This window comes from Physella acuta, unplaced genomic scaffold, assembly GCF_028476545.2.
Source record: "Physella acuta isolate Inbredline_101_S28 unplaced genomic scaffold, ASM2847654v3 ptg000072l, whole genome shotgun sequence".
Lineage (NCBI taxonomy): Eukaryota > Metazoa > Mollusca > Gastropoda > Physidae > Physella > Physella acuta.
Genome location: NW_026731592.1, coordinates 726,826 through 740,978, shown reverse-complemented (window position 1 = coordinate 740,978; position 14,153 = coordinate 726,826). Strand labels below are relative to the sequence as shown.

General features: G+C 32.8%; 1 protein-coding gene across 1 annotated transcript; it reads left to right on the top strand.

The window, feature by feature from the left end:
• Positions 1-712: 712 nt before the first annotated feature.
• LOC131952596 (anosmin-1) lies at positions 713-12,907 on the top strand. Its single transcript, XM_059315346.1, has 15 exons — positions 713-1,027; positions 3,886-3,954; positions 4,246-4,314; positions 4,548-4,779; positions 5,350-5,507; positions 5,927-6,056; positions 6,245-6,375; positions 6,580-6,714; positions 7,018-7,114; positions 7,468-7,590; positions 8,011-8,117; positions 8,425-8,593; positions 9,641-9,858; positions 10,213-10,360; positions 11,205-12,907. The coding sequence occupies exons 1-15, from the start codon at positions 866-868 to the stop codon at positions 11,384-11,386; spliced, it is 2,130 nt and encodes a 709-aa protein (XP_059171329.1). The 5' UTR covers positions 713-865; the 3' UTR covers positions 11,387-12,907.
• Positions 12,908-14,153: the final 1,246 nt, after the last annotated feature.

Below are 14,153 nucleotides of genomic sequence, written 5' to 3'. Positions count from 1 at the left end.
CCCCGAAGAAAAATGAAAATGTCTGAAAGAAACCCTGACTGCATATCATGCGGCTTTGGTCTTTGACATGGAAGACACAGTTTTACAGTTTAAGGATAAAAGTGTTAAAAGCACATGAGACAACAGTTTATTCAATATGATTTTATTGTAAAACCGCCTTTACACATACGACACGTAGGGCTACCATACTACTTGACACTACTTGTCTAAAAAAATGCAACAAGTTAATTACATATATGGAAACATTTTCCCCACGAAACTTGTTTCCTTACTTGTTGCCTCGAGTTTTTTTCTCTAGACCTGTACAGATCTAGTATACCTGTCGTAAGTTAGATCTATATTCCGGCTCAGGTGTTTAAGAATTAATTCCTGATTTTATAAAAAGAGCAGCATTATTTTCATTCAATATCAAATTCTGGGGCGTTAGATGCCGACAACTGGCCTACTCAGTTACATTAATTTAATTGTTGGTATTTTTTTCTAGGAAGTGATATCACGTGACAATATAAAAAAAACGTACTGATTATAATTAGAGGCAGCTTATTACAGTTATTTTTGTATCGAGGATCTTATGCTTCATTCACAACGACAAAAGTTGGAATGTCTAGAGTCTAGACTAGACCTGAAGTCACTGCCACACACGAACCAATCCAAGCGCATCTATTTTTAGAAAAACGGAGTTTCTAGTTACATGGAAAACACGACATGGGCAACCAATCCAGTGACGAAGCAAAACACACTTTTTGATGGAAGGGTTCTATTGAAATGATTGTCAACAGGTGTCAGTAAAACAAAAAACCAACTAGTCTAGATCTAGTGTGGTGGAACGAGAGGAGCTGGATTAACAAACTGCTCTCATGTCGGGATGAGGGACATTGGAAGATGGCTTTTCTTGTTCATCCTATGTGTCGCGCAATTTCACATGGGAAGCACGAACAACGCAGATATTCTTCGAGGGCAATGCTTTTCTTTTTGTTTGAAGCTAAAGGGCCCTCTTAGATCAAATTCTAAAAATGGAACTAATGTGGTGCGTACTATGATAGTTAAAGTTATCGTAGTAGATCTAGATCTAGATCTAGAAAATCTAGATTAGATCTAGATCTAGGCCTTTAAATTAATGCCCTTTTTATCATGCTTAGGCTTAAATTATTAATAATTTAATAATAATATTATTTCTGTTGTAACAATGAATGACAAAAAATAATGACATTCCAGAATCTAGACTAGAGGATCTAGCTAGATCTAGTAAATATATGATATAAGTTATATAAAATACCATAGATCTACTATAAATTCTGTAATCTATCGCCTTAGGTACGTAAAATCGGCAGCGGGTAGTATTATAGTAATGTACGAAAAAATTACCTCATTGATCATTGTCAAGGCTTTAATATTTAATAGAAGTATATTGTGAAATATTTGTGTCAAATATTATAGAGATCTAGATAACTGAATAATAAACCAAAATCAAAGGCTAAATATATCAATTTAGGCCACAAATTAACTTTAAACAGCAGCGTTTGCGAGCAAGATTTGACAGCAGCCATTTGTAAAATAGAGTAGCTTCCCCTGAATCTCCCCCTATAGCGTATAAGTTTAACTAAATAAAACTTAAACAAGATGTCTGCTATAGTAAATAAGCATGGTTGCATCTGAGGAAAACCTTGCTAGTCTTCAGTTATTAGTTATTACTGAAAACTTTTTTAATTCAATTGTTTAAAAACAGGTACATAAATGAAACAAGGAAACATTTTTGTATTTTTCAAAACATAAGTCCTCCTCAAAATGTGAAATAACTATTAAAATTTAAGGAGTCACCTGTTTTTAACATTACAAGTCGCGGGCGATTTTACGTACCTAAAACGATATATTACCAAATTCCAATTGACTGTAAGGCAAGAGTAAGAAGATCTAATCTGCTAGATCTAGATCTATGTAGTATTAGTAGGCCTAAATCGTAATTGTAATAAATAGTCTGCAACATAGCCTAAGATTTGTAGGAAGTTCCTGTCCACCCAGCTTCGATGGGTACTTGAACTAGATCTACTTGACTCATGTTAGGGCCATTAGGTTATTGAGCATAGTGCTGACCACACTATTTATTCCTTAAAGGTCATTGATACAGATGAACTTTACTTCATCTCCCTCATTTGTCTTGGGCAAAAACAGGAAAATATTATGATACATTTTGTTTGTAGTAATCTAGAGTTTATGAGAACACTACACATCGTTGCGCATGAATTATAGGCCTATATATTTTAATGTTATACTTGTTTGAGAAAAATATTTTACAAAATAGTTATTGGTCAAAATGCAAGATGCTTTATTACACATTGAATGATATTAGTGACACAGAAAAGAAATAACTAAATAGCTAAAAATCCATCCCATAAAATAACATAGGCTACAAATACCTATTAGAAAAACAATAATATATAAATTATTAGTCAACACAACCTCATATTAAATACACACACTGATTAAGTTAAGAGACTTAAATGATTCCATTAAAAATCCGGCTGTTCAGTGGTATTTATGTTGTTTTTAAATTAATTTGTATTACTTTTGGCTGAGAATATTGTATACCTTTTATAGCATACGTCTTGTCTTGATAAGTAGATATATAGATCTAAATCAAATATGAATGAAATAGTTAATTTCTTCATATTCTAAAATTGGAAGATGTTGCCATTAGTTTTGTGTACTTTTTGTAGTTTAAACTTGTGACAGCATTGTTTTTCACATTTTTGTCACAACAATAAACACTTTTCCAGTTGCATAATAAAAAATGTGTTTCTACATTCGAATATGCCTTTATTTTTATTTTCCTTCTTTAAGTAAAATTTAGTTTATACATTTAAAACATCCAACCTATTATTTTCAACAATTCAGTATCTTTATGTTCTCCATATATGGAGATATGCATAGTGATCACATAGCCTAAAAATATTGATGAGGGAGAGAGAGAGAGAAGTGCGCACATGGGCTTTTATATATTAGGAAGCAGCAACAGATAACTCAATATGCATGACTTTTAAATTAGTCTGGTTAACCCTGGCTCTAAACCTAGTTATCACCCCTTAAGCTTAACTTTTCATAGTTTTGGGTTTAGAAAGAAAAGGGAAATTATGTCTGGTATTGATAACATTTTACAAATAGGTTTTATAAATAAAAATGTAAATTCATTGACTCAACATATTCTCCAAACAGCAGAATTTTATGGAAATATTTAAGCACATCTAGTCTAAAAAGTGGCAGATTGTATGTTAAAAAATCCTTCTTATCAAGTGAAGAGGTTTGAAGTGATTTAAGATTGTTGGTTTTAACCCAATTATAGTCAGTAGTGTCCCTCAAGTTGATAAAAAAGTTGAAATTCACTCATTGAAAACAATCCAAAAAAACCTTGGCTAGCTTTCAATATACACATTTTCCCTCAGAGTTATCACTTGGCTATGATAATATTCTATTAGTTGAATACTGGTGAAATTACTGTGTAATATAAAAATTTAGATTGTCTTTTTATATTCTTTATAATGATAACAGTATGATATATTCACAGAAGAAAGAGAAAATAAGCTAAACTATAGATGTATGTAACACATGTGGTTTGTGGCTTTAAAAATTAAGACTGATTAGTTTTAGCTATACACAGTTTGTTGTTTTTCCTCCAGCTTAGGCAGTATTAGAAATGTTAAGCTCCTCCTAATAAGTGAGATAAATGTCATTCTATTCTTGGAAAATGAACATTTTTTGCCCTATTGTATTTTTTAAATTTGTTCTTTACAGTTTTTTTATAAAATTGTTTTTTTTTTAATTTCTATCAGCCTGTTTGTACTTTTAAGTTGAGGATCTAATTTTGACCAGTTGTATTTTATTTGTCATCAGACCTCAGACAGTGCATTGTCCTCCTTCAAAAGTATCAAGGTGTGTGAAAAACATAGAGTTTGCAAATGGGTAGGTCTGAACTACTGGTCTACTCATTTTCTGGTTAAGTCAGAAAAAAAGATTGGCTCAAATGATCATGATGCTTAGCCCAGATTAAGCTCACAACTTTACTGTTAAATAAAAAATGTTACCTTGTTTTAGGCTTAATAAAAAAATTCCCTTTCTTTAAAGTATCTTTTCTGTTTGCTTTAAAAACAAATTTAAAAAAAAAATGTTTTTAGATAAATACTCAAAGAATATATGAATAAAATTTTAACATTTAACAATAGCTAAATTTTATATTCTTTTCTGCATGTGCAGTGCCTTTATGCCTGTGAAAGACCAATCAGTGACTATGAGAACCACAATGACTGCCTACAAGACTGCAGTGTAAGTCTTAGTTTAGTAATTTTAAGTTTTTATCAGTACTTGTACAGCAGTAAAGATTATTTTAAATGGCTGGTTTTACTGTGAGTTTTATTTATTAAGTAAATTGCTATTCCGGGCAACAAGTTATCTTCAGTTGAAATTCATGAAAATAGTTACGTAAATTCTACCCCAGTACAAAGTCATATTCATTGTTTCACAAGTTAATAAAAACATTTATTGCACTCATTTTCTAGATTCCACGAATTAGACGGAAAGTCACACATCAGCAGGCATGTAACAACAGCTGTGAGTTCATTGCCAAAACTTTACAGTCCAAATATGGCAGTTGTCCAAGCCCCAAAAATATGACAGGGTTGGATACAGCGTGTGTCCAGGAGTGTGACAGGGACGTACATTGTGATGGGATGCTGAAGTGTTGCCCCAACAGCTGTGGGAGGATATGCCACCAGCCCTTGGAGTATCAAGGTAAATGCTTAAGCTGATAAGCTGATTAGAATACTTACTTCCCTTCTAAATGTGGATTTTGTTTACCAATAATAATGGAGAGTTAATACACCGTACAGGGAAGGTGGGGGTGTGGAGGGTTCCCTTAGTACCATCTTTTCCCTACCTATCTGTATGAGGGCTTCTTGAACAACACTTTATTTTTCCTATAAATATATGTATATTTCTCCTATAATATATGTAGGGTTGAACCTATAAATGTATGGAGGGTTCAAATGTATAGTTTAAAAGTTGTCATAATTCTTCGTAATTTATTTATTTTGTTAATAGTTTGACATTAGAATTGAAAAGTAGAAACCTCAATTTCTTAATTAACTATTAAGTATCACCATTTAAAAAATGATTTATTTATTTTTAAAAAGTATTCATTTATTAATTTGTAAAAAAATGTTTGTTTAAAATATACATTTGTCATTATTCTATGTGATATATTTATTGTGTTCTGAAACAGAATTGTTTTAAGAAAATTAGTTTATCTTAGTTATTTGTAAATAAAGTTCCTGCTTATTGTAACTTAATTCTTGATTCTAGCTATACCTCCAGTACCAACAAACCTTGTTGTTGATAGCAGGAAGAATGGTGGACTGCATATAGAGTGGGTAAAGGGACTGAGTCCAGCTGTACCCTCCCCTGTCATCTATGTAGTTCGATGGTGGTGTCCGAGCATTAATTATTCAGATCGTTATTTTGTAAGTATCCAAACATCTTTCAACATAATAAGGCTTTTAACTATTTAAAGATAATAAAGCTTTAACTTTTCTTCTAAAATTGGCTTTACGCTAGTTTAAAAATGTGTATGCTTACAATGTTATATCGTACACCTCATAACAAGCCATGACTCCCACACTAAAATGATACAAAAAAAGTTCTGCATTCAGCTAAAATAATTATTTAAATTAACATTCTTCAAGCAAGCTAGCTTATGTCTCTTAGCTCCCCCCCCTCCTAATATAGCACTTAGCAACAAGACTTACAATTACAAGTCTTTAAATAATTTTGAGAAGATAATTAGCCTTCCGCCTTTCTTACAATAAAAAAAAGAGTAAATAACCTGCTTAGAACAGTAGCATTTTAAAGAGTTACAATATTTTCTGTCTGATGATTCTAGGCTACAGACACTCATGCTAAGTTGGATAAGACAACAAAAATTGAGTATGGAGCTTCGTGTAACTTTACTGTAGCCTCAGTCAATACACACGGCTCTAGAGGCTTTATCAAGTCTATTAACTATGTCAGGCGTAAGTTTTGTTATATAAACATTTCATTTTTTAAAATAAGTATTACGTTTGGTTTTAGAAGGGTGATTGCTATATTTATAATAAATAATTTTGTATTAGTTAAGTTGAAAAAAACTCTAAATTTATACACCTTAAGGCCTTGAAGGCCCATCAGTCCCAAATAATGTTCTAAATTTTTACACCTAAAGGCCTCGAAGACCCATCAGCCCCACGACACTTGGAACTTGCAAAAAGCAAGCAGCATGGACAGAAGGTGGACATCACAGTGAAGTGGGACCATCCAGAGTATACCCTAGGGCTTCCCATCAACCATTACATGGTAAGAAAGTGGCTTTAATATCACTCTGGGTCCTCCCTTCATTTGATGATGGATAACCCTTTAAGTTTGATAATTTACTCTAAGAACTATACATGTACTATTTAGACTACTCTCTATTAGAGAGCTAGTCCTGTCCACAATAAAACTGTATGTTCCTGTCAACATTTTTGTATTGTTTAAATGTATGAGTACGTTTAATGACAGATATTTTGGAGTGAAGGCCTTCCGCGTGCTAGTCCAAAGTATGTGCGATTGTTCATGCATCAGAGGAAGATTGGCGCAGACAGCACCAGTCATACCATCTCTAGACTTGATCCTTGTACAGTTTACTTTGTGCAGGTAACACTTGTTAGAAAACTCAAACTTTTTATATTTGTAATAAATAGTGTTATTTATTAATTATATATTCTAAATTTTAAAGTAAGTCTTATGTTGAAAAGAAATAAAAAGGAGAATGTTACCATTATTGGCTGCTTAATTTTCAACAATACCTGTTTTCGTTATATGGTGTCAACTTCTTCCGACTTAATCTTCCCCTCATTAAAAGAAATTTCTTACTAATAAAACAAAAATTGGCCGTTGACATATTCCGTTAATTGCTATAACATTGCATGCTGCAACAAAGTATTTTATCTGTCCTAGGTCAGGGCTGTTGTAAAGTGGCATGAGAGGACTCTCAGAGGCAAAGTTGCCTCGACTTACATTGATGCCTGTCTTGGTCCTATTCCAGCTGAACCAGGTAAGTCTGGTCTCTGTGCTGTTGTTGAAATCTTATTTAATAAATACATGGAGGTTTTTGTCTAGGTGGGTGGGGCTGTTCTGTTTGAGTTGACCAGGTTATTATTATTACAATTCTGGATTTGGTCCTTAAGTTTAAAAAAAGTGTAGATATCTTAAAAGAAATACATTTGCCAAAGTTCAAGATGTTTTTGACTTAAAACAAAAATGTATTTGACTGAGAGTGAGAAATTTTTGACTGACAAGTAGAAATATGTTTACGTCAAAATGATTTTTTTCATACTTGACAGTAGTTGTGTAGAAGTGACAAGGAACTGGCAGCTGCAATTAATGCCATTGATTAAAATGTTTCAGTTGACAGCTATACCCCAGTTGTAGATTTACAGTCTGAGCCAACCATTTTCAATGTAACTGTTAGTGAAGCTGTATTCAGAAATAACAAACTTACAACAGACGTCAAGTGGTCTGTTTATCCAGGTGAGTAAACTATTGTACCTGTCGTTAGTATTATTGTAAACCATTGTAAATGTTGGTAACAACAAAAGCCTTATTTAATAGTTTTTTAATAGTTTTTTTTTAATCAAACATGTAGAAAAGTTCATAGGGCAAATGTATAGTTCATCTTTCATTTACCTTGCCATTATGACGGGGCTCTGCAGTCAGCACTAAGCTGAGACACCTTTATGTCCCTGATTTGGGTCAAGTAGGCCTACCTAATGGATGCTTTATAGACTCTGAGCCCATAAACTAAGACTTTCTTGTTGACAATCAAGTGCTCTTTCACTCAGCTCCACAGCAGTATTTATTGAAAACATTATCAAAAATAAAGAAGAAAGCCCCTGTGTATAAAATCTAGAATCTGTCGACATAAGCAGTTTTTATTTTCTATTATTTTAGCTGCGAATGTTGATAAATTCACGCTGTTTTGGAGATTACACCTATGTGAGGGGGAGTCTGAACACAGAAAAACTAGAGATAGATTAGAGAATGATGCAACAACTTATGTAAGTAGCTTGTCGCTTAAAGGAGTCAGCAGTTTCTAAAACGCATTACTTTTTATCCATAATCATTAGCTATAAACCACATCTAGTATGGGTTTTAAGGTATTAGAAGAAAATGTAGTTCAAATTAAAAAGTAATTATTTTCAAAAACTCTGTAAGAAAAGTTAAATATAAGATTTCGAAGCTGTTAACAATATAATTTGTTTTATAAATAGCTGATTAATACTTTGAAATGCTATTTATTTTTTTATTTTATATTTTAAGTTTTAGTGCAATGTACTTTAAAGGATTAATTAATCTTTGTTTCAGAATCAAAATTTTACACTTTACAATCTCATCTCTAATTGTGTTTACGAGCTGAAAGTTCATTCAGTGAATTATCAGGGTAGAGAAGACAAGGGAGTTAAGACATTTTTCAAAACACCACCCTGTGCAGAGACTATAGGGGTTTATGTAAAGAGAAATTGTCTTGCTGAAGGTAAGGCATACATTTTACTGAAATAGCCAGAGCACAATAGCTTTAATGTAAAAGAAAAAGTAAAGTTCCCTTTTCAAACCTGATGGTCCATAGGGCAAGTGAAGTAGAGTTCACTTGTTTCTGTGACCTCGACATATTAAGAGATAATGTGGTCAGCACTATGCCCAGCCGCCTTTACTTTCCCTAACGTGAGTTAGGTACCCATCAGAGTTGGGTGGACTCAGAGACGGTCTACTGACTTGAACCTTGATTCGAACTCGAGACTTACGGGTTTATAGCTTTATTGAGAGTAGGTAAAATATTTACTTAAAATTGACAATATTAGGGTATAGTTGGTATTTGTATCACTGAAATTATCTTAAATGTTGTGTTTCTATTGTAGTAAAAACGATCTTTAATGTTGTGTTTCTATTGTAGTAAAAACGATCTTTAATGTTGTGTTTCTACTGTAGTAAAAATGATCTTTAATGTTGTGTTTCTATTGTAGTAAAAACTATCTTAAATGTTGTGTTTCTATTGTAGTAAAAACTATCTTAAATGTTGTGTTTCTATTGTAGTAAAAACTATCTTTAATGTTGTGTTTCTATTGTAGTAAAAACTATCTTAAATGTTGTGTTTCTATTGTAGTAAAAACTATCTTTAATGTTGTGTTTCTATTGTAGTAAAAACTATCTTAAATGTTGTGTTTCTATTGTAGTAAAAACTATCTTAAATGTTGTGTTTCTATTGTAGTAAAAACTATCTTAAATGTTGTGTTTCTATTGTAGTAAAAACTATCTTAAATGTTGTGTTTCTATTGTAGTAAAAACTATCTTTAATGTTGTGTTTCTATTGTAGTAAAAACTATCTTAAATGTTGTGTTTCTATTGTAGTAAAAACTATCTTTAATGTTGTGTTTCTATTGTAGTAAAAACTATCTTAAATGTTGTGTTTCTATTGTAGTAAAAACTATCTTAAATGTTGTGTTTCTATTGTAGTAAAAACTATCTTAAATGTTGTGTTTCTATTGTAGTAAAAACTATCTTAAATGTTGTGTTTCTATTGTAGTAAAAACGATACAGCCTCCGTCTAAGCTGGAGATCAGGTTTAAAAAAGCCAACTGCATATGTCAGGCTGTGCTGAGCTGGCAGGTTCCAGCGGAGGAAGGGGCTCACGTCCAGCACTACACTCTGATGTGGGGCCAGAGTCAGACGTCCACGGTGCCAGAGACCAGCCAGTCTGCTGTGGTCTACTACTCAAAGCCTTATGAACTCCAGTTGCCTGGGGTGCGTTATGGTCTTTTAAAGTAAACTTGTATTTACATTCTACTTAAGCTACAGTGGACAGTGGACTTGATAGGTATTTGTCTACCATACCCTATTGTACTTAAACAACAAAGCATATTTGTTAGGTAGACTGTAACTTGATTTATTTATTTGTGTATCATACTCTTTCTACTGCAAAAGCAAAGTATATTTGTTTGATATTTGTAAACTTAAGGCCTACTATGTTATAATTAAAGGTATCATAGCTGGATATTTGTATATGACTTGAAAAATTATACCTGTTAGATATTAGTATACCTTACTAGGAAGAGTGGCAAGAGATAGGGATATAGTTTGTTTTGACACTTTCCACAGAATGACTCCCAGGCCTGCCTGACGTTTCTAGAGCAATCCAAGCACTACACTGTGCAGGTGTTCTCTCATGGCCCCAAGGTGAAGAGTTTACCTGCTGTACTACACTACACAACACCTGACACAATAGGCCCATGCTATGACACAAGTGGTGAGTACACATTAGGTCCATGTCATGGTCAGTAGTACACAACATTAGGTCTATGTCATGGTCAGTAGTACACAACATTAGGTCTATGTCATGGTCAGTAGTACACAACATTAGGTCCATGTCATGGTCAGTAGTACACAAGATTAGGTCCATGTCATGGTCAGTGGTACACAACATTAGGTCCATTTCATGGTCAGTAGTACACAACATTAGGTCTATGTCATGGTCAGTAGTACACAACATTAGGTCCATGTCATGGTCAGTAGTACACATTAGGTCCATGTCATGGTCAGTAGTATACAACAGATCTATTTGATGGTCAGTAGTACACAATAGGTCTGTATTTGCTAATAGCTTTCTTAATACTTGTTTAAATTTATCAGAATGTTAATTTGGTTTGTTACATTAAAATGTATTAGTTTTAAAAAAATATTGCGGTTCGGTAGGTGAAATAGAGCTCACCTGTTTCTGTGACCTTGGCATACTACCCTTAACTTGAGTCATAGCTGGATACACCCAATGAACACCTTGCTGACACTACACTAAAATTTGTCATGCATTAGGTGTAACTTGTACATTTTTGATTGACTTAAAAGTTAATTCATAGCTAATTTGGGTTTAAAAGATTTATTCATAATTAATCTATCATGTAAATAATTCATAGCTAATTTGTCATGTAATAAGTATTTTTATTATGAATTTTCATGGAAATAATTTATAGCTAAGTTTTGAAAATGATATTAAGGTCCAAGATGATTCTAATAACCTAAATGACATTGACCAAGAGCAATAAACCTCTGACTAAATGTGCTGATTCAGTGTTTGAAAACATTTTATCCTGCAGGTCTCCAGGATTCCTCCAGGTCTACAGTGTTCCAGAGTTCATTGACCTCAGACTTCTCTACAGCTCAGACCAGTGTAGTCGATGCTAAAAATAAATCTCTCCATCTGAAAGGGAATCCATCATACATTGCCGTTCTCTCTCTTATCTGTATGGCTATTTATAGATTTGGTCTTCATTCTTAAAGCACTTTTAAAAAGCTTTTATGACCAAATTGTGCTTAAAGTACACAGGGAGAGGTCAAAGTGACCACATCATTCAAGGTGTTGTGTTTCACTGTTTAGGTTCGTGGAGCAAATTGTCTGCTATTATTATGCTGGGTACTGGTTAATGCTAAATAGACTCTAGGACAATCTAACCAGTCTTTAAACCTTGAGATTTTAGCAGTGGTCACTGACCAACAGCCTTCACACTAGTCAGATGAGATGGTCATTGACTGGAACTTTCCTGACCAGCAAGCTCCAGATGGTCACTACCAAGAACCTTGAGATTCCAGCGACATCCCAAATTCTTGTGGAGTCACTGACCAACACCAGCTAATTTTAGCTGTTTAGCTCTGATGGTTATTGATCTGGTATTTACACAATCTAGGGATAATGGCAGAAACAGAAAAGGCCTTTTCTCCCAACTCAAAATATTCAAAGTTTCAAATGATGATCATTGATACGAAGGTGGCTTTACCAACTCTGAACATTCAACTTCACAATAATGATCATCGATATCAAGGTCACTTCCCAAAGTTTGAACATGCAATTCAAGTACATATTGAGGATCACAGATACAATCAGAACTTTCACAAGCGTTGCATTTATTTGTTCTTGTCCATAAGTCATTACATAAGTACTTGTCACATGCAGGATATTCCACCCTAAATGACGGAAAGTATAACTAGAAGACTCAAGTGATTATAAATACTGTGTTCACTATGCTTGAAGTAATTCATTAGCAGACTTTGGTTCCCATTTTGCTACAGAAATTATTCAAACAAAAACTTATAATGTGAAAAATGCAAGTTGCTTCATATTTAAGATGACTTTAAAGTTTTTTGTATTTTTTGTGTTACTGTAACTGTTTTATTTTGCTTCTAGTTTTTTACTTTGTTTAGGTAACTGAACTGACTTGGGATTGTTGTTTTTCCCTAAACCATCTGGAGATTTAATGTTGACAAACACTGTGTGCCTTAGATTGTAGAATGTAGTTGTTGAACATTATTGGAAAATTTTACCACCAGTAACAAATTATGCAAATACTGCATATGCATTAGTATTTTAGAAAAATATTGGAAATTTTTTCCTTAACAAAAATTTCATTTTTCATCTTGTTTACAAGAAATGTTTTGTTTCCTTTCTGTACAAACTTTGTTTTTTTTTTTAAAATATTATTTTTCTTTGTGATTGTAACAATAAATAAGAATAGATGCTATCTTGCTCTGATATCATTCATCTTGGTGCTAACTGGAAATCATTTTACCCTTTTTAAAATGAAAAGATCTAAAAGCAAACCTTATTTTCAAACTGCTGTTTAAATTTAGTCTATTGTTGTTACATGTCTGGAAGTTGAGATTTCAGCAGTGTAAGCAATTTTTTAAACTGTTGAATTGATTGTAAAATAATCTTTCATAGCAGTTCCCCTCAAGGTTTGCTCCTCTTGTTGAACAAATTCCCTACATCACAATATGTTCTCAACATTAAACTTGTTCCCTTATTGCAAACATTTCCTACATGACATATTCCCCATACTTCACACTTTTCCTACATCACAATATGTTCCCCATCATTAAACTTGTTCCCTTATTGCACACATATGTTCCCCTACATGACACATGTTCCCCATGCTTCACACTTTCTCTACATAACATGTTCCCCACACTGTACATGTTCCCTACAAAACTAACCCCATATTGCATTTGTTCCCTCCACCAAATTCTTGCCTTGTTCAAATTCAGATGATTCTTAGTATCATATTTTTTAAAAACATTATTCCCGAACTCTTTGAAAAATTTGGAAACATTATTTCTAAACTTTTTTGTTTGGAACCTGTAACTAAACTCTTTATATATTTGGAAACAATACTTCCACACTCATTTTATAATTTGAAACATTATTGCTAAGCAATACTTGGAAGAGTTTTTTTTTTTAAAGTATGACTTATTGGTTAATCTGATATTTTGTATGAAATATTTTTCTTAATTTAGGTCCATTCTGAAAATAAAATTATGTTCTATAGAGGTCATGAACTCTTGCCTTCCATTTGAAATTTGTGTCATGTGTTCATTGACTATTTTTACTGGCCAGTGGTTTATTTTGATTATTCTTTGCATTCCAAGTCAGCATTGAATTTAATGTTTCTTTTTCTCATGCTTGAAGATTAATAAGAGAGAAGGTTCAAAAAAGATGTTTGAATGAGTGAATGTACCTGTAAGTAAGGTGTCTACCAAAGGGGTTGTGATGTTTAACCACGAACTTTTTGTAGTGTAATTATAGATGAACAATTGTAGACAATGATTTGTATACATGGATATATAAATGTAGTTTGAAATTAAAAATGGAATAATTTTGTATACAGTACATTGAGAAAAATGTTACAGCACTTTGTCCTATCATTCATGTATAGGCAAAAAAGTTTAGTGTTAGGTCGTCACCTTGTTTTGTATATTGTTTAACATGTTTTACAGGTAAATGCTAGTATGTGTCTTAGCATGTAAATGTTTGTATTTTTTTTACACATGTAAATCTAAATAATTATCAGTTGTCTGTGTTTACATTTGTATGGTTTTACTTCCTGTGTCATAGTTTTTTCAATAAATGCAAGCACGCTTGTTTGTAAACATTCATATCTCTACTAGTATGTCTCGTATGTAGTGACATGCTTTACATGAATAATGTGTGTATATGTAAAGGATGGTATCTGATCGTAATGTATGTATGTAATAGCCTGGCTATACTGGTGTGA

What these genes read in the sequence shown, in the direction of transcription:
- LOC131952596 (XM_059315346.1), top strand. Translation starts at nt 866, where the DNA reads ATGAGGGACATTGGAAGATGGCTTTTCTTGTTCATCCTATGTGTCGCG. An exon ending in AACATAGAGTTTGCAAATGG is followed by an intron (nt 3,955 to 4,245) that starts GTAGGTCTGAAC and finishes CTGCATGTGCAG; the next exon opens with TGCCTTTATGCCTGTGAAAG. An exon ending in GAGAAATTGTCTTGCTGAAG is followed by an intron (nt 8,594 to 9,640) that starts GTAAGGCATACA and finishes TTTCTATTGTAG; the next exon opens with TAAAAACGATACAGCCTCCG.